The 24,294-nt window shown below is 32.3% G+C and overlaps 2 protein-coding genes across 4 annotated transcripts in view; both read right to left on the bottom strand.

Annotated features, from left to right (window-relative positions):
* The window catches only part of LOC145322017 (uncharacterized), a 32,462-nt gene extending 24,579 nt beyond the window's left edge, over positions 1-7,883 (bottom strand). For 2 of the 3 annotated variants that reach the window (XM_080163751.1, XM_080163749.1), the window contains exons 1-6: positions 7,743-7,883; positions 7,300-7,441; positions 6,361-6,490; positions 4,827-5,206; positions 2,912-3,069; positions 2,041-2,555 (exon numbers count right to left, since the gene is read on the bottom strand). In XM_080163751.1, the coding sequence (XP_080019877.1) occupies positions 2,041-2,555; positions 2,912-3,069; positions 4,827-5,206; positions 6,361-6,490; positions 7,300-7,432 (1,316 nt within the window). In that variant the 5' untranslated portion in view covers positions 7,433-7,441; positions 7,743-7,883. The remainder of the gene's footprint in view (positions 1-2,040; positions 2,556-2,911; positions 3,070-4,826; positions 5,207-6,360; positions 6,491-7,299; positions 7,442-7,742) is intronic. The other variant, XM_080163750.1, reaches the window with a different exon arrangement.
* Positions 7,884-8,189: 306 nt separating this feature from the next.
* LOC145323001 (uncharacterized) lies at positions 8,190-23,482 on the bottom strand. The gene is made up of 6 exons (XM_080165389.1): positions 23,340-23,482; positions 14,861-14,946; positions 11,529-11,583; positions 9,681-9,745; positions 9,312-9,383; positions 8,190-8,627 (listed from the first exon to the last, which is right to left on the bottom strand). Exons 2-6 carry the CDS (start codon positions 14,927-14,929, stop codon positions 8,190-8,192), a joined length of 699 nt encoding a protein of 232 aa, XP_080021515.1. The 5' UTR covers positions 14,930-14,946; positions 23,340-23,482.
* Positions 23,483-24,294: the final 812 nt, after the last annotated feature.

Genomic DNA, 24,294 nt, shown 5'->3' with positions numbered 1-24,294 from the left:
CCCTTGCCCCTTGCCCCCACCTCCCTTGTCCCATCTCCCCGTCTGCTACATACCAAACTAACACAACGAGTGTTTATTTCCCTTGCCCCCACTTCCCTTATCCCTTCTCCCCGTCTGCAATATTCAAAACATACATAACGAGTAGCGGCATTTCATGCGCAAGTACCCAAACTCAGTCAGAAACTGCTAAATTCTTGCACATTCCCTTTAAGCCAGTACCCAAAGTCTGAGACTCCTAAAAATTGAATATTCGATCCATTGTCCCCTCCCTTACTCCCTGATATATATGCCTGCACTGTATGTTTGTCTGATGTACATATATGTAATGTAAGAATTGTATTTGAAATAATATTTTTCATGCATATGCGCACATGAAAATATGTATAGTGTATGCCAGGGAGGGAGGGATCTTGGACAGAGTAGCTTCGGACAAAGTAGCTTTAGGACAAAGTAGCTCCAGGACAAAGTAGCTTCAGGACAAAGTAGCTTCAGGACAAATATCATCAACTGATAATACATAGGTGGTTTAGAATTTCGTGGGATTTGCAAAAAGTGGTTGATAGATTTTTACAATTTTTTAATAATGTTTTTACAATTTTTTGGTTAGGTTAGGTTACAGGCTAGGGCGCCGAGCGCCCGCAGCGCTGCGGCCATGACCTTTACTAACAGTGGAGGCTACTTTCCTTAGGAGGCTACTTTGTCCGAAGCTACTTTGTCCAAGATCCGGAGTTAGGGAACATTGGGCTGTTTTTAACACTAGTCCCAAAAGTTTTGTTATAACTTTTCCATTTTCGTTGGCTATACAACTTTGGGGACTGGCTTGTTATTAAGTTAAGTGTCCAAAAGTTTCAAGTACTAATTGTAACCAACAGATAGGGTAATTTTGTTTATTATCATTATGCTTTGTACATCAATTTATTGGCCATTGTCTTATCCCTTTAGATCCCTGAGTTTATATACGTGCATATACTATCAACAAAGGAGTAATTACAATAGAGTACTATTCACAATGTTAATAGATATGATAAAATAATTTTGACTATAAGAAAAGGAACAATCCTACTATATTATTAGATAGGAAATGCACACATTTTGGTACAAAAGTGCAGATATTATTTTGATATTTCCTCCATATGATAAGCAAAAGAAATGCCAGTTAAAAAAAAAGTTTTTGTCGGGCTCTTTTTTTTTTTTTTAGAAAATCCGCGAAATTTTTTTTTCAATTTAAAATACCCTAAAAATAAGGCTTTTTAAAACAGTGTTTGTAGATGTCTATAAGGCATAAGATCAGTAAAATGTGCAAACCAACAAATATAATGTTTAAAAATAAAGTAATCAATCTAAAGTGTATCTATCTATTGCTTTATAAATATGCAATAAACATATCATAGAAATATTCTTAAGCAATCCTTTTCATTCAACCATGAATTTAATTCAACTTAGCAGACTGATTTTTTTTTATACGCACCTATTCTACAATTGTTATTCTTTTATGACTTCATCTCATTTAGATAGATAAATTTAGAAAGTTTGACTCATTTAATGATTATTTGTCAATTTATGTTCAAAACAGAAAAGAATATCTGTACTTCTAATATTGTAAATAAAGAATGTTAGCTTGAACTGATGGTAATAGATTTTTCTGATATTGGGTATAAAACTATATCAATTTTCTCTTACAGAAAGATCTTTATTTTAATAAATAAGATGAATAGCTATCATATAGGAAAGAAGAACATTGTAAAATGAAAGGAAAGATTATAAATTATACTGGTCCCCATTTAGTTATTAACATATATTCTCATTTGTTGGCTTAAAACCTTATGTATTTTTTTTTATCTAAATCTCTGCTGGGTTATACAAACTATCAGTGTTCAAACTTTTCCACTGATAATTTTAAACTAATTTATCAAAAAATTACTGTGAGGCAAACGTATTTTCCTCCATACAAATACCTTATATGTATAAGTAATAGTTTTGTTAATGTTTTATCATTTGTTAAATATGATTGTCTTTTACAAAAAAAGAAAAAACACTTACTTAAACTTTCTACTTCTCGAGTTTTGTTTCATTTTGCGTGAGTCAGCGCGGCCCGCCTGCCAATTAGGACCTTCCTTGTTCGTCATTGGTCCAACTTGATTCACTGGCGCTAAACTTTCCTTCACTCTGATTGGTCCCATCAAATCAATTTTTGGCGGCGCCACTTGATTCTTTACATTCATTGGCCGCATATGTTGTACAGCTGTTGTAGAGCTAGCTGCGGCTGCAGCTGCTGCCACAGCTGCTGAAAGCTGTTGGAAATTACCAGGTCCGCCACGTCGCTGCAAGTCTTCTGCTGTAGAACCAGCCACAGCCTCTGATTGGTTGCCATCTAGGGCGCGGCTGTTCTGTGATTGGTTGCTTGGCACAACAGCTGCTGATGAGGCCAAGATGGCGACTACAGGAAGGGTTGAATGCCCTGGGAATGACTCATTCTTGTTTGATGGAGGTGGCTGTGTTGTCCCCCCACTCCCCCCTGCACCACCACCCACCCCAACAACAAAAGGATTGTTCTCCTGAACAAATAATTACAAATATATACATTTTACATTACAATTAACTGGAATCAACGAAAATTAGTCGTTTTACAACAAAAATTGCGTTGCTAACATCTGATGTTTTAATTAAAATCATAATATTGAATGTTTCTAGAAAAACAATAAAGACAAAAGATTTGTAATTAGTTTTTCTTCCTATTTTTTCCATAAATCTTTTTATTTAATTTGTTTAATAACAGTTGCTACTAAAAAATTAATCTGCATTCCCTTATTCTCCAAAAAATGGCTATAGTCAGAAATGAAAATATTAGAATCAAGAGAAAATTACTATGTTATGAATTGCCCATTCCCTGCTATCCATGAGTTTGACCTACCTTAGCTCTAATATTTGCGTCGTTGGTTGTGCCACGTTTTTGCAGATCTGGTTTCAACTGGTTATTGGTTGTGGTGAACTGGTTACTGGTTGTGTTAAACTGGTTACTGGTTGATATTGTCTGCTGCCAGTTTGTTGTTAAAGTACCATTGCTTTGTTCTATACAACATTTTTATGGGGTTGCAATTTCATATTATAAGTATGAATAAATTGTTTATTTAAAAAAATATTTTATTCTTATTTAAATTTTTTTTCCCCATTTCTGGAATAAAATTTAAAGTATTGCTTTGAAACCGATATAGATTCGATGTAAATCATGTATAGCATCGCATTACAGACAATTTTTCACGAGTTAAAATAAAATTCATTAAACTAATACCAGATTTGTTAGCAGGTTCTTTGGTCCCTCTAAATTTTTCATTTTATTACAACTGCAGAAAACTGTCTATAATACAATGCAATAAATTAGGTATTCTTAGATTCCTCTCAATACAAAGATTATTTTATATTAAACTTTACTGATACCGGTCAAAAGTGTTAGGTAATACTATAGAACGCAGAAATAAGTTCATTTTGTCTCAATTATGATCTTTTCAATTAAGGAACGGCAGGCGCATCCGCACGTTTTTGTCAAACTTGTACTGCAAAAATAAAAACCTGCTGCTAATTCAATTATCTTCACCGGGACTCACAAAATGAATGGCTGTTGAGAGTCCTATGTTTTATTATCCAAAATGTTTTGATAAAAAAAGCATTAAAAAAATTTCCACAAAATCTCAAGTTTCAGGATGTACCGTGAATGTTATATAATTATATTGCATTTCAATTCCATTTAAAACAAAAAAAAAAACATTGAAAAAAATGCGGTATTATGTATTCTTATTCATCCAGGAATTACGTAAATTTAAAAACTTTATAGGGAACATTACATTGTTTCAGAAGGAGAATAGAAAAATAATTGATTGCATTAGAATGTATAAAAATGTTATTTATTTTATGTTTGCACTACAACAATACTTACTTGAGCTTTAAATGTTCAGGGATTATGGACCATGTAATAAACCTTTTTTTAAAAATTTGAACAGCCATTTACCCGAATATTATTGTAATTGATTTATATAATCACTAGTGGCTACGGCCCTAGAATTTAGGAGTTCTGGCTTTAAAAGGGACAAAAAAAATAGCATAAACGATCTCAAGACTTAAATCTAAAATAAAATAAATCCTAAAATCATCCTAGGATCTATTTGAAGCTTTCTCAAATTTATATGATCACTAGTGGCTACGGCCCTAGACAGAAAGGGAATTAAAAAAATAGCATAAACAATCTCAAGACCTAAATCTAAATAAAATATATCCTAAAATCATCCTGAGGTCTATTTGAAGCTTCCTCAAATAAACAACTCATACGGTGCAGTAGTTATCGAAATCTTAGGCTTCAGGTAAAAAAATCCCACTGAGGACACATTTTCATCCATATCAAACAAGTCCTCTAACATTCATAACACACAAATATGAAAGCATTTTTGATTAAATTGACTACAAGAATGATAATTAGAATATATGGAAATTACTTAAACACAGAGTAGCTTTACCCATTCATTTAAGAGACAAAGGTTAAATAGAAATCTAGAAAGGTTATTAGAAAACAAATGGAAAATATGAACAAACATAATTAACAGAATGATTATCACGTTACAAACATAGTTGTGGAGTGAGGGAAGCTAAATTTTATATAATATTTTATGTAATAGATTATTATCGAGGTGCTTACTTATTTCACTAATTTTTTTTTGTATATTTAGAACATTTTTTATCACATTTCTTACCTACTTTTTCACATAACATACAAGAAACTTTTTCTAAGCAAAATTATGTTTTATAAAACATAAAAAAAATTACATTGCAACCCCAACCTGTTTTAGCGAAGGGACCGCGGGGGTGACTGATTTGCCTGGGAGGAGCAGAGTCCCCCCCACCAGGCCCAGGCTGAGTGACCACCAGGGTGTGGCTGGGCCCGCTGCTGGCGGCCGCTGGAACCTGCACCAGGGGAAGTCCTGCAGGTGTGGTGGCCAGTGAACTCACATTCCTACCACTTTGTGGGGCCATACATGTGGCAGGGGAAGGTTTGTGATTGGGGCCGGGAAAATTTACAGAGGAGGTTTGGGAGGATCTCTGGTGGGGCGGGGTGGAGGGGGGACTGTGCCTGGTATAGGGATGGACCCTCCGAGAGAGAGTTGTACCGCTATGTGGGGCTCCAACCACCCCCACTGGAACCAAAGAATGACCTCCACCACTGAAAATAAATGATGAAAGTTGGTTAGGAATTTGGATAGGAGATCTCAAAAGCAAATAAAAGAGGCTTAGATAAAGACTGACAGAATCGTCTAACAATTTTACGCTGGATTATAAAAAACAAGAATTTGAATGTGTAAGAAAAAAGGTAGGTATTAATTTGCTTGTTTATTGACGACTGCAATATGACGTTTTTACTCCATCTTTTTTTATTGTTCAAAAATATTTCTGAATATATTTCCATATCCAATCCCTTTAAGTGCGTCACAAAAAAATGGCTAAAATATTTGCATGTATCTGAAACATACATATTTTACCCCCTGTATTGAATTATGATTCACTGCCAACATTTAAATAACTGTTCTTTTATGTTTCCAATCATGTGATCTAATTTTCAACAAAAATTATTTAAACTATATCATATATCTACTACTAGCGGCTTCGCCCCTAGCCTCTAGGGGCTTACCCCAAGATGTTTGATCAACCTAATTTTTCGTGTTTTAGATTTAAAAAGAAAAAGTAAAAATTTTTTTTTTTTTTTTTTTTTGGGGGGGGGGGTATTTTTCATTTTTTGGGGGGGTTAGGGGTGTCCCACCCCCCAAGAAAATAGCTTAAAACCATCACAGGACCAGTAGGTATATTCCCTGAAGAGTAGAGCCCAATCGGTTCAGTGGTTACTGAGATCTTAAGCTTCAGACGGAAAGACAGACGGACAGAAGACATAGTTCTACTTTGTATTATAGATATGAATTTTGGAAAACAAAAAAAAGATAGAAGCATGCGATTAAATCCAATGAATGTTACGACTAGTTTATTTTAGCCGAGCTCATAAAATAATAACATAATTAGAATTTTCTTAAAATATTAATAAAGCTGGGAAATTTCACAAAAAGTGCTTGTTAAGCAGTAATAACTCCTCCCCTAAATATAAAAAAAAAATAAAAAGGGTGGGTAGTTTTTAACTATGTCTAACCCTTGCGGGGTTACTCACTACCCAATATAACCTAACCTAAATCTGACCTAAAGTAATACCCAAACAAACGGAAAAAAACATTTTATTTTCCAATGAGTTGGGGGAGGGGGGTTATTATTGCTGAACAGAGTACTTCGTGTAAACGTTTTTAAAGCTGTACGATTTTGATTTCTCTTCCTTACCTCAAAACATGTATTGGTAGAGTATGATGTCCCATCTTTGCTACCAACTTGTCCTTGTTATTAATTACTTGTATTTCTTGTTTGTTAGGGGGAGTAGGAAATTTAGCAGCTACAATGTTTTGTGTTCCACCTAAAATACAATTTTTAGAAGCGAAGATTTTCTAGAATTAGGATCAGTAACGGATAGCTCGTATCTTTAATTTAGGCATGGTAGAATTGTCCTATCGATTTTAAACTTTTCGATTACTGTAGTATTTAGGTACGATTTTTAATCTTTTTGACAACAATTTTAATGAGATATAATTATCCAAATAATCTGATTCCTATTACAACAAGGTAGAATGTTATAAGCGAGGCAACTCTATAATCAGGTCCCAAAAATGTAAGCCTGTCCTGTATTTAGGCAGTTTTTCAGCAAATTTACTGACACTTTTCTTTAGACTTATACAAAATTAAATTCTGCTTTGGTTATTCAGTTCTCTTCATGTTCGTTTGTTCTACAGATTCAGAGCCTCAGAGCTATTTTTTTATATTAAATTATATGTTTAAAAATGACAACCTCATTAACCAATTTTGATAACTTTGATTCAGGTTACCTATTTAAAGCAATTACCAACATTTTCATAATTATTTACATAAACAAAACATAGCAAAGATGAAGGGCTATGAACCATTGCATTGGGTTGTTTTACAGTTAACTTTTTAAGGCTGAACAAACAAGGCACCACTAAAATGAATTATTGGTAGGGGGATATACTGAAACCCCAATAACGACCTACTGGACATCCTTACACCCTATTTCTTACATAGAGATAATTATATATTCTCCTTCTAAAAATGGAAAAGATAAGCTAATTTTCTAAAGTAGTCAATACGTACAGACAATTTTGTTTGGAGAACTATTGTTTAATAAGCTGGTATGTACAAAATAAACTTCACCTGGATCCAGAAGATCATATTTTCCCTGATCCTGCTGGTGCCTGGGCACCACCTGTTCACTCTGTCTGACCATTTGTTCTGCTGGGCTGTGGAGTTTAGAGTTTTCTTGAGTCTGGCCAACAATTTTGCCCATGTCTTTTACCTAGACAAAAATTGAAAATAATAATAAAAAAATCCAATATTTGTATTAAATGGTAAAGCGTCATAACTAAGGCCTTTAAAGTTGTCCCTTCTGCTGCTATGTCAGATGATAACAAAATTACTACAAGACAAACACCTCCCACCCTCCATATTTTCAATTTTCTTCAATTCTAAAGAGGGGGGGGGGGGGGGGAGGGGAATCTGCCATTTACTATTCTAAATTAAAGTAAGAATGAGGAAGGTGATCAGTGATCCAGAAGTTGTAAGCAAGCATCGATCTTAAGAGCCATTAGTAAACTTACCTGCAAAATAAACTTGTTTGCTGGGCCACAATATTTAGTTCCACCATTCAAATTTTCATGTCTATCAAACCCCGCCGCCCCTCCCCCTCCCACACCCCCACCAACTCCATTCTCCTGTTTCTATGGATTAGGGGATTAACAATAAGAAGCTAGATAATTTTTCTATATTATTATCTACCAAATACGAATTACCAGATAACAAAGGGTCAAACTTTAAAAATATGTGTTTAATTATACTATGCGTTTAATTAACATTAAGAACAGTTAAACTTGCTTGCCTACACTTTTACGCAATGTTTGGAAAGTTACTATTCCCTTACATAACAGCATTCTAACCTATACCGCGGATATTGAAATGAAATTAAAAGATTAAAACCAGTATTGATAGCAACAAGGGGTCAAAAGGCTGGTCTAAAGTCTTAAAAAACTGGCTTTCATTTTATGAATTTATTTTATATTTGTTGAATATTGTCTGTAATACGATGCTTTACATGTTTTTTCATTATAGTGAAGCGGAAAAAGAAATCCTTTAATCCATTCCTGTTTCATATCACATTTATTGTTACTAGAAGTAGTATTAGTAGAAATATTGTTACAGCTGCTCTCAGGGGAGGAGGAATTTACAGGGTGCGCCCCTTCTGGCACTGGATATCTTGCCAGGGGTTTGTTGGGTGGGCCAGTAGATGATGGATAACTCCCGCATTTCTTGGATTCAGGGCTGCTTATATTTAGGGGATGTTTAATATTCATATTTGCAAGGGACGGCTGGGAGATTTGTTTGGTTTTCTGATCCGAATATAAAGGTTTAGGGTTGGAGGATGGAGGCGGAGGACCAATTTGGGTTTTGGTAGGGATTGAATTCATATTTCTATCCTCCTCTTTTCTCTAAATTTAATTACTTGTTAGACAAGATTTGCTTTCATAAAAAAAACTTATACCTTTTTTAAGTTAAAAAAGATTACTGTATTTTCGTCTACAGACATACAAACTTTATAGAAAGTTTAAAAATCATTTTTTACCATAATTTTTACAAAAATATATCTGATTAAAATGGTACTGATAAATTAAATATATTTAGACACCCAAAAATCCTACTACTTTGGCAAATTGGCAGCAAATTATCGTATATAATACAACAAACAAATATTTCTGAAGCTTTCAGTACCAAGAAAAAATTAAAATTTGATGGAAAATGAAGATACGCTAAATTTAGCATAAAAATAAATCTGGAAATAATTTTTTAATCCTTCTAGCCTAAAGACACACATAAATTCTACTACTTTGGCATATAGACATCCAATGTGACACATATAATAGACAAACTTTTTGAAGACCATTGATTTGAAGGTCCTTTGGCGTTTTAGTTGCATTATTTATTAGTTATTTCTTTCATCGTATTATAAACGGCTTTCAGCGGTTTTAATCTTATGATTGTACATTTTTATATTCGTAGAAAGCTGGATATAATACGATGCTAGACATAGTTTTTTCGTATGGATGAGAACCGGTTCCTATCCACCGGATTCGAATGAATACGAGAAAAACTATTAAAACATTCTTAATATGTACCTTTTGTATGTCATTAGGATTGGGAGATGAGTTAGAACCATTTTGTAATCTCTCATCTTTTGATCTATATTCCTAAACATCAAAATTTATTTTTTTATGTTAAATTTTATCTAAGGGCTGGAGAAAAGAAGTCAAAGTCCAAATTAGATTTTTATATTTTTATACACAAGTTAAAGGGAAAAAAACATTAAATTAAATGACTTTTTTCCTTCATATGTTTATACTTGCTAAGTATTTTGATTAAGATATTATCTTTGTGGTAAATTTCTTTTAAAGAGCTGATACTAAAAGGTTCTCTTGCAAAAAAAAATAATATCAAAACTTACGCTTTTTCATACAAAATTCCTAAACCTGAAAATAGTTATGTACCTGTGTTTCTGGATGATTTTGATGGTTGTCATTGCTGTTTACAAAAGTTATTAGGTCTCGGGACTAATAAAAACATTTTATTTAAATTTAGATCCTAAGCAGAACTGTGTATTAAAATTCTTGTTCCTTTTGATTCTCTGAGCTATAACCCTGCGGGGATTTCGTATACCTTACTCAATGTTATTTTTATGCAATTTGGGTTGTGTTCTATGGATGTATAGGCTAGTAAGTATCAGGAGCCCCGCAGTTATAGTACCCTGTGGGGACAGCACCCCAGAAGTTTAGATTTTCCAGTAGGTGCTAGAATATAGTTTTTTTCTTTAAAAGTTGAAATTAAGTGGGTGGGTGTTAGTCCATTTATAGGTATTAGTAAAAGCACAAAATTTTACTTTTTTATACTGATATAAAAATTAGGTCATTTTATTTAATAAAAAGCTTGAAAAATCAATCATTACAGCGGTTAAATTTAAATAATCTTGAATAATCAAAGCTTGAATAATAAAAAATTTAAATTTAAAATAATAAAATGTATAATTGTGACAAAGAAATAATAAAACTGATTGACATTTGATATGATTAATTTTTATATTTTTTTATATACATAGAGCTAGCTGTGTGCACACTGGTGCGTGACATAAATTAAACAATCAATTTGAAGAGTGAGAACTATCAGGGATACAGGGAAAGTACATCCTTATAATTAAGAAACAGGATGTGTGTTTGTCTCTTTGTTTGTACCGAAGGATCTCGCTAACTGGTGAACCGATCGGGTTCTCCTTAACAGGGTAGCTTTTCATAGGTCTCAGGAAGGTTTATAACTATTTTGGGGGAGGGTACCACCACCCACCCAAGAGAAATTACAAAAAATAATGTTTTTTACGCAGAGACTTGAACGCAACATAGATAGGTATCGTACCTAAAGACTTGAACGCAACAAAGATTATTTTTTAAAAACCCATTTAAAGTGCCACTAGAGGCCTCTAGGGACGTATCCGCTAGTTAAAAAATAAGTTAATGTTTCACTTTTAATAATTTTTTCATTGCTATGTAAAAACTATGTTTTCTCTTGTCCTCTGACACCTTAATATGAAACTAATTTATAAAATTAAATTTCTAGTCTTTTGTCCTCAATATATCAGGAGAACAACAGTTTTTTTATGCAAAGATAAGTAAAACAAAACTTATCCTTAGTAAAATTAAAATAAAAGTCAACTAAGTTTCAACAATTTCATTAAATCATTTGTTTATTGGTGGTTACTTGGTTAGTAAGATTGACAAACTGCCATTCCTTATTTATTAATTAGCTTCACTTCGATCAAATAATCTAGAAACGTTAATCTTAACTGAAAAAAATATTTCCATTGTCAAATTTAAAGTAATTAATTAAAGTAGAACTATTTACGTATAATCGTCCCTTATGATCTTGCTAACTGCAGAATCAATTAAATTTTGCCTTTTAGAGAATGAACCTACTGGTCCTTAAGCTATTTTCTTGAGGGGGGGGGGGGGGAGATTGAGCACGTTGATATTTCTTTTTAATATGGAGGATTACTCCCCACACCTTATAAGTGCGAAGCCATCATATGTTACAAATGACACATTTAAGCGAATCATCTCTATGATCAAGTATTAACTATATCCTTGTGAAGCAATTTTGTGACAGTTTGCTTCAAGTACTGACACTCTCTATATAGGAGTTAATGTTTCTTTTTAGACTTTTGGATTTTTCTTGGCTTCGCTTTGATGGATATTGTCATTCTTATATATTAAATTTAGCTTATTCTCTTTATGACCCAATAAATAAAAAACTAGTGGAGCGAAGCTGCTCTATAAAATGTTTATTTTCCTGTATTGGAGGAGAAGGAAGGCTGCGCTTTGGAGGACTCACATCGGGATTTATAAACTGAAATACAAAAAAAAAATAGTTAAATAGTTTCATGATCTATTTTTTTCAACTCTGTTTGTAGGCGCAAAAAAGAGTGTTATACTATAATAAAATTATTCCTACTAGATTTAGATTTATTTGAGCTACAGGTATTTATGAAAGAAGGTCCTGTTGGGTTTAAACTCATTATATGCTACAAGTATTAACAAAAGAGTGTCCTATTAGATTTAAACTGATTCTGTTGCACAGTGTTAATTAAAGAGTGTCCTATTAGGTTGGTACTGATTCTGTTGTACATGCGTTAACTAAAGAGTGTCCTATTAGGTTTTAACTGATTCTGTTGTACATGTGTTAACTAAAGAGTGTCCTATTAGGTTTTAACTGATTCTGTTGTACATGTGTTAACTAAAGAGTGTCCTATTAGGTTTTAACTGATTCTGTTGTACATGTGTTAACTAAAGAGTGTCCTATTAGGTTTGAACTGATTCGGTTGTACATGTGTTAACTAAAGAGTGTCCTATTAGGTTTTAACTGATTCTGTTGCACAGTGTTAATTAAAGAGTGTCCTATTAGGTTGGTACTGATTCTGTTGTACATGTGTTAACTAAAGAGTGTCCTATTAGGTTTGAACTGATTCTCTTGTACATGTGTTAATTGATTTGAGGATTTGTGCACACAACAACATGGGAAAAGGAATATTTAAATTAATAAAAACCCATCTTGGTAATTTATTCACTAAAATTTTGTTAAGAATTGAATGTTTTGACCTGTAAACTGAAAGGGATAAGAATAAAAAATGACATTGAAGAAACTTCATTGTAAAGGAGAACCATATAGGTTTATAAATTTGTAAAATACTCTGTTACAGAGAGACATTCTATTACTTTATGTATAGATATATAAAGTTTACAGTTACTATCCAGCTAAACAACACTAAACTGAATTGGCCGAAAAATTCACAAGATGTATTTACAAATGAAAATTCAAAGTAAAAGAATTTTTTTCTGCAGTGAGTTTATCTTATTCTAAGATTATTGTCATAAACAAATTGTTTTGCCCTAGAACCTAACTTTACAGTGTGAAAGGCACCAGAAATGGTTTGTTGTCTAAAGGGTGTTAATTCACCTAATAGCATGGGGGTGTGTGATTAACCATTCCTCTCTCCATGATATGATACAACATATATAAGAAGTCATTGCCCTTTACAAAATATTCAACACGGGAATAGTTTTTTTTGCTATTGCAATTTTTGTGGGAATGCAGTGGGGGGGAATTAACATGCTCCAAGACATAGACAAGCATTCTGTTAAAAATTTTAACAAATAAATTACTTTGGTCTAGGTGGTAGATTGCTTGAATTGTAATTGTATTTGACGTTACATGGAGAAATAAATTTGTTTATTGTTCTAGTAATTCATATTTTACTAGCGGCTACGCCCCTAGAGGACTTTAAGAAAATTTAAGTGGGGAGAGACAATGAACCTCGTAAAAGTGTCGAACTAAGACGTCAGCAAAAATTAACAATTAACCAATGAGAAGTCAGTATTCACTGTAATTGACCAATGGTAAAATATATAGCGGTCTCTCATTGGTTAATTGTTAATTTTTTCTGACGTCATAGTTCGACACTTTTACGAGGTTCGAGACAATCTATGCTCATTTCAATTTAAGTTCTTAAAAAGTAAATAAAATGGATAACCAAACCATACATTTTTTTAATGTTGACTTATGGGTAAAGTTTTGTATAAATAATTCTAATTTATTCTAAATTGTTTAACTATCCATTTTTCCTCCAAAAAACTGACATTTAATAGTTTTTATAATTATACATATGTTTTATGCTTATTTAGAGACAGATATACAAATTTTACCCTCCTCCAAGAAGTCTTGGTGGGGGTAAGAATATTTTTTTCAAATATTTTCAAACATGCAGTTTTTTGCACTGCATTTGCAATTTTATTATTTCAAAGATTGCATTATAACCTTTTAAAAACTAAATATGTTTATTAGATCTAAGTAAAGTTAAGTAAAATCTCTTTTATTTGATCTTTAACAATTAGGGAAGCGTGTATTTGTAATGTTCATAGTTTTAGCTGCTGGAATTGGAAATTACTAAAAACCAACTAAGAAAAATAAAGCTAGTACAAAAATACTTGTACTTAAAAAAAATAGAAAAATGTAAGTTCATATAATTTAAATGTTTCCATATTTTTCCAGTTGAATTTGTATAGACTTGATATTAATTACGGAGATTGCCAGTTCAACACTTGTAAACATATACAATTTTAAGTATATCATCATAAGAGGGAAGCAATTTATTTGATTTTTAGTTACAAATTTGTTAATAGTTTTCGGTTGGTCTTTAATAGGAGTTATACTTTGCTGGATCTTTAAATCATTTTAGTGGTGAGCCAGATCGGGGTGAGCCAACTTTCCACCAATAAGAGCACAGCAATTTATGAAATGCCGCGCTGTGATTGGCTGAAATTCGGCGTACCCCGATCTGGCTCACCACTAAAATGATTTAAAGATCCAGCCCTTATGAATGTCATAATATTTTAAGAGTACCTTACTTACTATTGATGATGACTTTCTATAGAAGTATTTCTAATTAAAATGAGCTTTATACAGAAATTTGGTATAACCAAGAAGCAAAATAAATTTAAAATAATATTTGAGGGACAGATGTAAAGGTCATCAATTTTACTATGTGTTGACCCCCAACGGCAGCTGAAATTTGTAACTATAGTTCAACAGTTTAAACTACTTTTTTATCCAAAATCTTTGTTTAAAAGAAATAATAAGTTCTGTAAAAACTTTTTATTATCACAACACAAACAAGTGACAGACTATACCTTTTTTGATACGGAAAATAGCTATTTATGTGTTATTTAGTACTTGGAATGTTATTTTATATTGTTATTTTTTATGTTGCATACTACTGTTTACATACATACATCTGTTATTCAAAAATCACCACAAAACACTTGAACAAAAAAAGCATGCTTAAGGGAGGTTTTTATCTCATGATAAAATAGCCTAAAACCAGACTAAATCCAATACAGAGAATCGATAGGTCCATAATATGAATATAACCATGCACCAAGGGGGAATAAAGTATTATTAGTTTTGACTAGTAATACATCTTTCCCTCCCCAGCCGTTCTTTGAAAAATAGTCTAAAACCCGTCCAATACGAAGCATCCCCATATAAATGTAGATCTATCAACTATAAAAGGACACACATTCACACACACACATCCAGTTACTTGAGCATATATTTATTATGTTTATACCTGAATAAAAGGTGAACTTCGTTTTCTTGGTCTGGGAGTTGGAATATCGATATCAGTGTCTTCTCCCATCTTTCCAACATGTGGACCTGAACACATTTATAACAATCAATATAGTACTGAGCTGGATCTTTAAATATGTAGCCGTTGCCATAGCCGTGGCCGTAGTTGTAGCCATAGCCACTGCCATTGCTGCCAATAAAACATGGATTTTTGAATGTTTGAAGTTTTTACGTATTATTATTATTTTTCATATTTTTACTGAAAATTCAAAAAGTGGTTGTGATTTAAAGATCGCATATAGCCTTGGCAACGCGTAGCCAGTTTGATTTAAAGGTCGCTATTATGTTAGTGGCTGTACCTCTGGCTACGGCAACGGCTACACATTTAAAGATCCAGCTCTGATTAATAGTTCAAATAGAGAAAAATTGTAGATTTACTGTTATTAATTTATTATGCAATTAATGCTTGTCATGGCAAATTTAAGAAAAGCACAATTGCCTTTAATTAAGATTGGTTATTTTACTACTTTCAATATTTTATCTCAAATCTAAAACTTAAGGGCTTAAAACGTATCAATAGAAATTTACATGAACAATTAAATTTTTACAGTGTTCTCAAAGGAAGCCTGTAGAAAATACACTGCTCTATTTGTTGAAAGACTGCTACAATTATATTTTCCTCCCCATAAAATGTCATTTTAAGATGGCTATAACTTTTTGTTATTGAAGCTGAAAGCTTCAAATTTGGGTTATTAGGTCTACTTGTGGCAGTCTTTCAGCAGCTATTTCCTGCAGCTATTTCCTGCAGGCTTCCTTTAAAAAAATTCCTGTTCAAAATTGCACAGTGACCATTTTGTGTATCAAAATGTATAACATGATCAAAATCTTAAATATTTCAACATTGTCATAAAAAAATTTGACAAGGGGGAAGTGGGGGGAGGTGGAAATCCAAAGTGCTGATGCAAAAAAAAACTGTTGAGGGTATGTAGGCGAATTATGCAAATTTTAGGTTGTCTGGAATATGTAAACAATTTCTTTTTATACTTAGTTTTTTGGTAAAGTGTAAATTGAATTTAAATTTTTAGTTTATATTAAGAATTTTTAAATTTTGAATCAAAGATAGAATTTTAAACTAATTTCAATAATTTATTATTTTTTTGGATAATTTTACATAAGTTTAAAAAGTGTATTTTTTATTATAAAAGTATCAAAATATTTTTCTAAAATTTTACAGCCTAAAACACATTTTGTTGCTTCTAACAATAATATGAAATATTTTTCTTTGAATTATTTGACTTAATTGGCCACCACTCATGTAAACTTTAAGATAAAGTATGTTTTACACGTTTACTTGTTAATTATATGAGAATGTTCCATTATTGCCCAGGTAAACGGATATGTAAATTTTAAAAAAAATCAACAGTTTTTTGTGTTAAAAAGCGATGCGTCTTCTATTATTAAGGTCGGTCCGTCTGTAACAGATAATTCTTTTCGTTAATTTAGATATGTTAGAATTGTCCCTTCAATTTCAAACTTTTCATTGTGATTTTGTATGATATAATTATCTTGTTAATCTTATTTTCAGGAATTATGATCCTATAGGAAAACAAGGTATAATATAATCAGATAATTAAATCCTAAAAATGTAAATATGTCCTTATAAAGTATCCTATATTTACGCAATTGTGCAACAATTTATATACAATTTTGTTTAAACTTACAAATTAAAGTTCTGTAAATTTGATTTCTTAATCCAAGTCATGTACAACACATAATATTCCCTTGATAATTTTTTGCCACCTTATCTTGTAATTAGGTTGAGTAAAAAGTTGTTTATTTGCAAGAACAGATTAAAATTCAGAACTCTCCCTCGAAGCCAGAGATACGGATCCGAATACACCACAAAATAAATTACATGCTAATGGCTTTACCACCAGCCTCTAGGGATTATACCCGATGTGGGGGTAGTGTTGTGGAAAATATGTAATTATGCACTTTTGGATCATTTCCATTAATCTTTTAGAGTTTCTGAGTGAGAGTTTCCACTTCGCAAACATAGGTCAAAAGAGTTATATGCTGCACCAAAACAGACAGACGGACATACTACATTCTACTTTGTAGTATACATATTATGAAGTATATGGATCCCCTAACCTTCTGTTTTCTATCGCAGTATGTATCAAAACTTTTTATACATTTAATAACATTTTAAGCTCAAATCTATTCTGTAATAAGATTATGTATGTTCTGTCATCTTAATAAATTCTTAGGAAGTAGGCGAAGCAAGTCTGTAACCATCGCCTGTAATTATAATTTGAAATTTTATGTCAGCAAATATCAAGTTTTCAAGTCTGATTCTTTAATTAAAAATTGAATTATAGTAAACCGGCTTCGCTTAAATTCTACTTTAGAAGTGAGGAATAACAATTGATATAGAATACGTGGATATTGTGATTTTTTTTGCCCGTTAATTTAGGTTGATAACATAGTCCTCAGCTATTAGGCAATACATTCCTCCAGGATCAGGGGAGGGTATAAGGTATGAGTGGGGTTAAGATATATTAGCCAGCTGGGAAAAACATTTTTTTCAGTGTATGCGAGAATATCTCACAATATCCACGTATTCTATATCCATTGGATAACACAACAGGAGAGAAAGTTTTTGAGCCTACAATATCAATTTTCATGTTTAATCAAAACTGCAAAAAATTGCATATTATCTATAATACAAAGTAGAACGATGTCTGTCCGTCTGTCCGTCTGTCTGTCCGTCTGACGCTTAAGATCTCAGTAACCACTGAACCGATTGGGCTCTACTCTTCAGGGAATATACCTACTGGTCCTGTGATGGTTTTAAGCTATTTTCTTGGGGGGGTGGGACACCCCCAACCCCCCCAAAAAATGAAAAATACCCCCCCCAAAAAATTTTTTTTTTAACTTTTTCTTTTTAAATCTAAAATACGAAAAATTGGGTTGATCAAACCTCTTGGGGCGAAGCCGCTAGTTTAATATAATCTTAAGCAACAACAAAGATTTATTAATACAGTAAAAAAACAGCCACCTTCCCTATATTTATAACTAAACCCATGTAGTCCATGTAATATTTTTTGGTAGCATGTAAAGTTTTGCAAATGCGCTATTTGCCAGGGATATAAAGGGATAAGACAATAGCCGACTACTTGATGTACATCCCCATGCAAAGTTAATACATAAAATTACCCCTTTTGTAGATTACTATTAGTGGTTGGACACTCAATTTGATAAACCAATCATAATGCATCAAAAGTCCCCAAAGTTTTTAAGAAAACATTATTATAAAACTTTGTGGACTTCTCTCTCTAACTATTTGCTCCAATTATAATTTTTGCAGCAGATGTAAACACTAAGTTTTTTTTTCTTGGTGAAATTGATACTTTACATAACACTCACATTACTAATTTTCTTAGTAGTAATTAAATTTTAATTCTATGAAACAATTCATTACAATAAAATACTTTATAATTGGCGAACTATGAAAGATAAAATTATCAGCTTTGCTTTGTTTGAGAGGGAGAACTGTTTTAAATTATTGGTTTAATATTAGACTGTTATATTGCCTATACTGAATACATTAATAAAATTTAGTTTATTTGTAAAATCTTCTCCAAAGATATTTGAAAAGAATCGAAAACACCAGAAATCTTTAATAGCCGCATTGAATTGTTATAGAAACTGGCGGTTTGGTAGTCATAGAACTCCCCCCTCCCTCCCTATATTGATAATATTAGATATGAAACGCCATTAATATTGGTTTCCTAATTAACATATCTATAGTATAGATGTATATACAGACAACTACCTCCCTTCCTCTTTCAAAGACCTCTTTCGTCTGCTTCTGAATTATTTTCTGCTACTTGGCTGTGTTAATTGATTGATTTTCAATGACCCAATTGAGAGTCGGCACAAGAACATTGTGATAGAGAGATACAATTATTCTACCCTTTCTCCCTCTAGTGTTTTCCTTTAATATCCTTCCCTTAGATCCCCAGACTCTCCAAGACACTAGACGCCATACTTCTAATAATTTCAAATTAAATTTACCATATACCTTACAATAGTTTTAACAGTGGCAATTTCTTTTCTTTCATTAAATAATAGGAATCAAGGAAAACGAAGCTCTGAAATGGCAGGACAAACGAACATTAACACTTGAGTAGAATGTCAGAACTGAATAATCAGAATATAAATGTAGTAAAGTCGAACGAAACAAAATTGTAAGTAGATTTGTTGAAAAACTGCTTAAATACAGGATATTGTTTAAAGACATACTTATATTTTTAGGTTTGAATATAGAGATGCTGCGCTTATAACAATGTACTTTGTTGTCCTAGGAATTAGTATTCCAAAAATCAGACGAATCGGATTATATATTATATCACATAAAAATTTGTTGTTAAGAAAGTTAAAAGCAACATGTTTAAAATGGACGTACGGACTTTCTAGTAACGATTATAGAGTTGCTTTGCCTTCTAACTCGTACCTAACTCCTATAGGAATCATCATGCAAATTTTGAAATCGATAGGACAATTCTAACATGCCTAAAACGACCCTAATTATAGAAAAGCTTCGCTTTTAAAAATTTTAATTATATTCACACTTCTTACTAAATATGATGCATTTTCAAATGTAAAAAAAATTAGTTGGTGTATGTAGAGCGAATAACCCATTTTTTATGGCATTATTTTGGAATTTACTTTGACTCTTTTTGTATTGTAAAGAATATCTTAAAATACATCTCATGTTATTACAAAAGAAATTTTTTTTATTTTGAAAATTTTTATTAACAAAAGAGCTTTAATGAGATGATTTAAAACAAGGATGACAACGTCAATAAAAGCGAAGCTCGAAAACGGTAGGACCAACGAACATTAACACTTGTAGAGTGTCAAAACTGAATAATCAGAATATAAATGTATAATTATAAATAAAATTGTAAGTAAATTTGTTAAACTGCTTAAATACATAATAATATTTAAGGACATACTTACATTTTTAGGACTCATTATATAGATGCTTTGCTTATATCATTGTACTTTGTTGTCATAAGAATCAGCATTCCAAAAATCAGATCAATCGGATAATTGTAACACATAAAGACTTGTTGTTAAAAAGTAAAAAATCAACTTGTTTTAAATGGACGAACGGACTTTCTGGTAACGATTATAGAGTTGCTACGCTTTTAAAATCATTCATAACTACTTCAAGAATCAACATGCAAAGTTTGAAATCGATAGGACAATTCTAACATGCCTAAATTAACGAAAAAAGCTATCTATTCCAGACGGACGGACACACCCTAAATATAGAAAAGCTTCGCGTTTAAAAAGATGTTCAAACCGTAATTTAAATCTTATCATCACAATGGCAATATTCATAAAAAAACAGTGGCGGGCTCAGACACTTGCAAGGGGTTGAAAAAAGTAGTCTTTGTCAATTTCGTATTTGAATGGGGGCACTTACACCCCCCCCCCCCCCCCCTATAAACTCCACTGTTCTAACGTCAATGTCACAAATTAAATATTTGAATTTGTAAAATAAATTTATGTACTCTGTTCACCGGTGTCCTGGATAGAAAACAGGTTTTTTTTGACATACGTCTCACTAGACCTATGTAGTCATGACCGGAAGACAATGACGGTTCAGTACATGACTTTCGTTAAATCACAGCTGATCATTTTTGTGGATTTTTTTGAAAATTACTTTTTTATCCAAAATTTCATAGTTTTTCCCAAAAAAATCTCAATTTTCTCACATTTGCTGCTTAGTTAGCCTAAATTTATGCAAGAAAAGTATAATAAGTAACAGCTGAACTGAAGATTGTGCTATCACCTATAACAAGATCTTTCAGACACAATGGAATAAGATTTGTAGTCTAGAAATTGAGTAAGAGTTAATTATTTTGAATTAATGTTCAACAATAAATTTGCACTTCAGAACTGCTTTTAGCCTCCATAGGCTTTCACCTGGCTTTAACATGATTCAATCTATCTGACTTTGCCTTTGACTCCACAACATAAAGTTATTGCCCTCAAATTTCTTTCACTAAAACATTATCTCCTATCAATCCACATGTTAAACTTCTTGTTTAAAGACGTTAAAGTTACCGTCCCTGTCCTTCAACTTTAACAAGTATGCCTCATAATACTTTCCGCTAAACAGGGTACCTCTCTCCACCCTGGTATTGCCAGACCTCTATTCTAGCCGGCTGACATGTTTCACCCTGCCTATAAATCTTGATGGAAGTCAGTTTAGAATTCTGACCTTGTTTGTTAATCAACAATTTCACACACTTTTGACTCTTTCTTTATGGCACTTGTTTGCTATTGAACTTGTGGCTTGACTTTTGCCATATAAAGGGATAACCTCAAGATTCAGAATAAACTTTCAAGTATTCTTACTTTTAACTTCCTTTGGTTTCCTATTAACCAACTACTGTCATGAGAGATCTTTCCATGAATGAAAGCCAAGACTGCCATGCATCTAGCTACATGGTTTTTAAGACTCCCTTACCTTAGTTACTTCAGCTAAGAGCTCATATCCTCTCATTCTCTATTACTCAGAAATTCACCATGGTTTCTGCCTACTCTGCTGATTGAAAGTCAGGTGGGTCTATGTTTCCAAATTTAACACCACTTGATAGACAAACTGCCCTTTATTTTTGCTTTGCTAATCCTACATTTTGGTCTTCCTGTTCAACACCTTCCTAGGTCCCTTTACTACTGGTAGCTTTTAGGAAGGGTAGTATTGATCTGCTTAGGACAAAGAACTTGCCTGTGTTTATTTTCAAATTGGATTTTAAAGTCGCCATTGGAAATCACACTTGAATAAAATCCAGTTATGATCATGTAACCAGCATTCACATTTACTCTAGTAATAAGCTACTATTATTTTCTTCAAGCTATGAGCCAAGTGCTTTCCTGTCAGTTAGCTGCTCTTACACTATCTTGAATACACTATCTTGCAAATTATTCATCCAGCTTAGAATCCAATATGTATCTGTAGGTTCACCTATGAAAACCTTCCATGGTTCTCACTATGACATTTAATCAGTAGTAAAGATAAGCAGTGTGTACAAAAGGCAGAGACTCAATCAAGACCAGCTATAGACTGGTCATTACACGGATTCCAAGTTCATGTCAAACACTTACAAGTGATGATCCCACTTGTTAAAAATATTAACCTTTTACTAAGCTCTTTTGAACCAAGGACTGGTTGTATATTCAATTGTAGCCTGGTATATATGGTAATATAGGACTTTAAACATGGCAACTGTGGTTGTGGATATATATGTTATACTCCAAGCAGATATTGTTTTGATGTTGAGACATCAAATCAGCCAGGAACCAATATTGAGCAGGATAACTTGTTAATATTTTAAGGAAACTTGTTTTAAAAATATAATATGTCACGAGGCATGCAACAGGGACATGAAATATTTTTTAAAAAGTTAATTACAAGAGTTGTTTAGACATCAATTCAAATATTTACTTCAAATAACTCTTATTTCATTTCTAGACTACTAATCTTAGATTATTCAAGATTCTTAAAGATTTTGTTATTAATGATAACACAGTTTTTTAGTTCAGCTGTATTTATTATACTTTTCTTGTGTAAATCTAAGTTAACTAAGCTGCAAATGTGAGAAAATTGGTTTTTTTTATGGAAAAACTATGAAAATTTGGGTATAAAAGTAATTTTCAAAAAAAGCCACAAAAATGATCAGCTGTGATTTAACGAAAGTCATGTACTGAACCGTCATTGTCTCCCGGTCATGACTACATAGGTCTTGTGAGACGTATGTCAAAAAAACCTGTTTCCTATCCAGGACACCGGTGTGTTATGGTTTTTTAGTGCAAAAATTATAAAAAGTAATAAAGTTATTTTTTTTAAATAAACGTTTTTAACTTCACCCAAGGATATTAGGTTCAAATATACGACACTTTGATTGTACAACCTTTGATGAAAGTCCTAACTGTACATGGCTGTGAATTGCTCCTGTTTACAGTCCAAGGCATTCCCCATATCCGAACTATAAGTAACTCATGCTGTACATATGAGCAAAAGATACATTTCTTAACGTCTATAGTATGTCGTACTGACCCGAAACCTGCCCGACGTCAAGCGGTTGTATCATTTCCACAAAATTAATTAAACAAAAATGCTGATTTAAAAAAAAACTAATAGTTATTTCTTTCATCGTATTATAAACGGCTTTCCGCGAATATAGAATGTACAATTATAAGGTTAAAACTAGTTATTTTAGCCCCGAGGTGCCGAAGGCACGGGCTAAAAAAACTGGTTTTAATCTTATGATTGTACTTTTTTATATCCACGGAAAGCTGGATATAATACGATGCTGGACATAGTTTTTTCGTATGAATGAGAACCGGTTCCTATCCACCGGATTCGAATGAATACGAGAAAAAGCTGTCTCACTTACCGTTAATTGTTGGTTGTTCGCTATTAACTTTTCACTTTGTACATTTTTGTTCTTGGTTTTTATCTGGATTTAAATATTACATCACTAAAATATGTTTCATGTTAGATTTTTCACTAGATTATTGTTCAATTATGGACTATGTCTTTTGAATGATTTCACCGTGTTAAGTTATTTAAAATCACAAAAAATGAGGTTACAGAATGAAATTTTTTTTTAGATTACATTTATTTTTACTTGTATCTTAGATTGGCATGTATTCTTATAAAGTGAAACTTGTAGCGGTATAAACTCCCTAGCTTTACCACATCCCCTCCCATCCTAGTGTATGATGGAATGACCTAAAAATGACAGGATAAATAGCAACCTAAATAAAGAACAATTTTTCCTCTGTCATAATATCCTCATATATTCTACAACGCTTTTCATTGAAATACATAAAAGTTATTTTAAATATTTACCTACATGGTTGCTAACTTTAAAATATTTGGCACTATTTTTTAGAAGATTTATCTTCAAAATATTGGAAGATTTTTTATAATAAAAAACATAAACGCATTCAAATTTTAAATAGTTTTAGGCTATTGACATACAGACATCTGTTTACTTTAGTAAAAAGAGGACCAAAACAGGCGTTGCTACAAAGGCCAACTCTACAAAATACCAACACCTACAAAAGACCAACTTTACAAAATACCAACACCTACAAAAGACCAACTCTACAAAAGACTAACCCATACAAAAGACTAACACCTACATAAGACCAACACCTACACAAGGTCTACCCATACAAAATATCAATTGATACAACCTTATTGCTATAATAACATCAAATTTATTAATAAACCAATACATTTCTGCAATTTCATCAAAAGATTACCCTTCGTTGCAGAATGTTGGAATGTAATGATTTTTTTATCATTAAAATTGGAAGATTTTCATGCAATTATTTCATTAC

This window comes from Acartia tonsa, chromosome 6 (assembly GCF_053477335.1).
Source record: "Acartia tonsa isolate MP-2025a chromosome 6, ASM5347733v1, whole genome shotgun sequence".
Classification (NCBI taxonomy): domain Eukaryota; kingdom Metazoa; phylum Arthropoda; class Copepoda; order Calanoida; family Acartiidae; genus Acartia; species Acartia tonsa.
The sequence above is the reverse complement of the archived record's forward strand: the minus strand, read 5'-3'. Positions and strand labels throughout refer to the sequence as shown.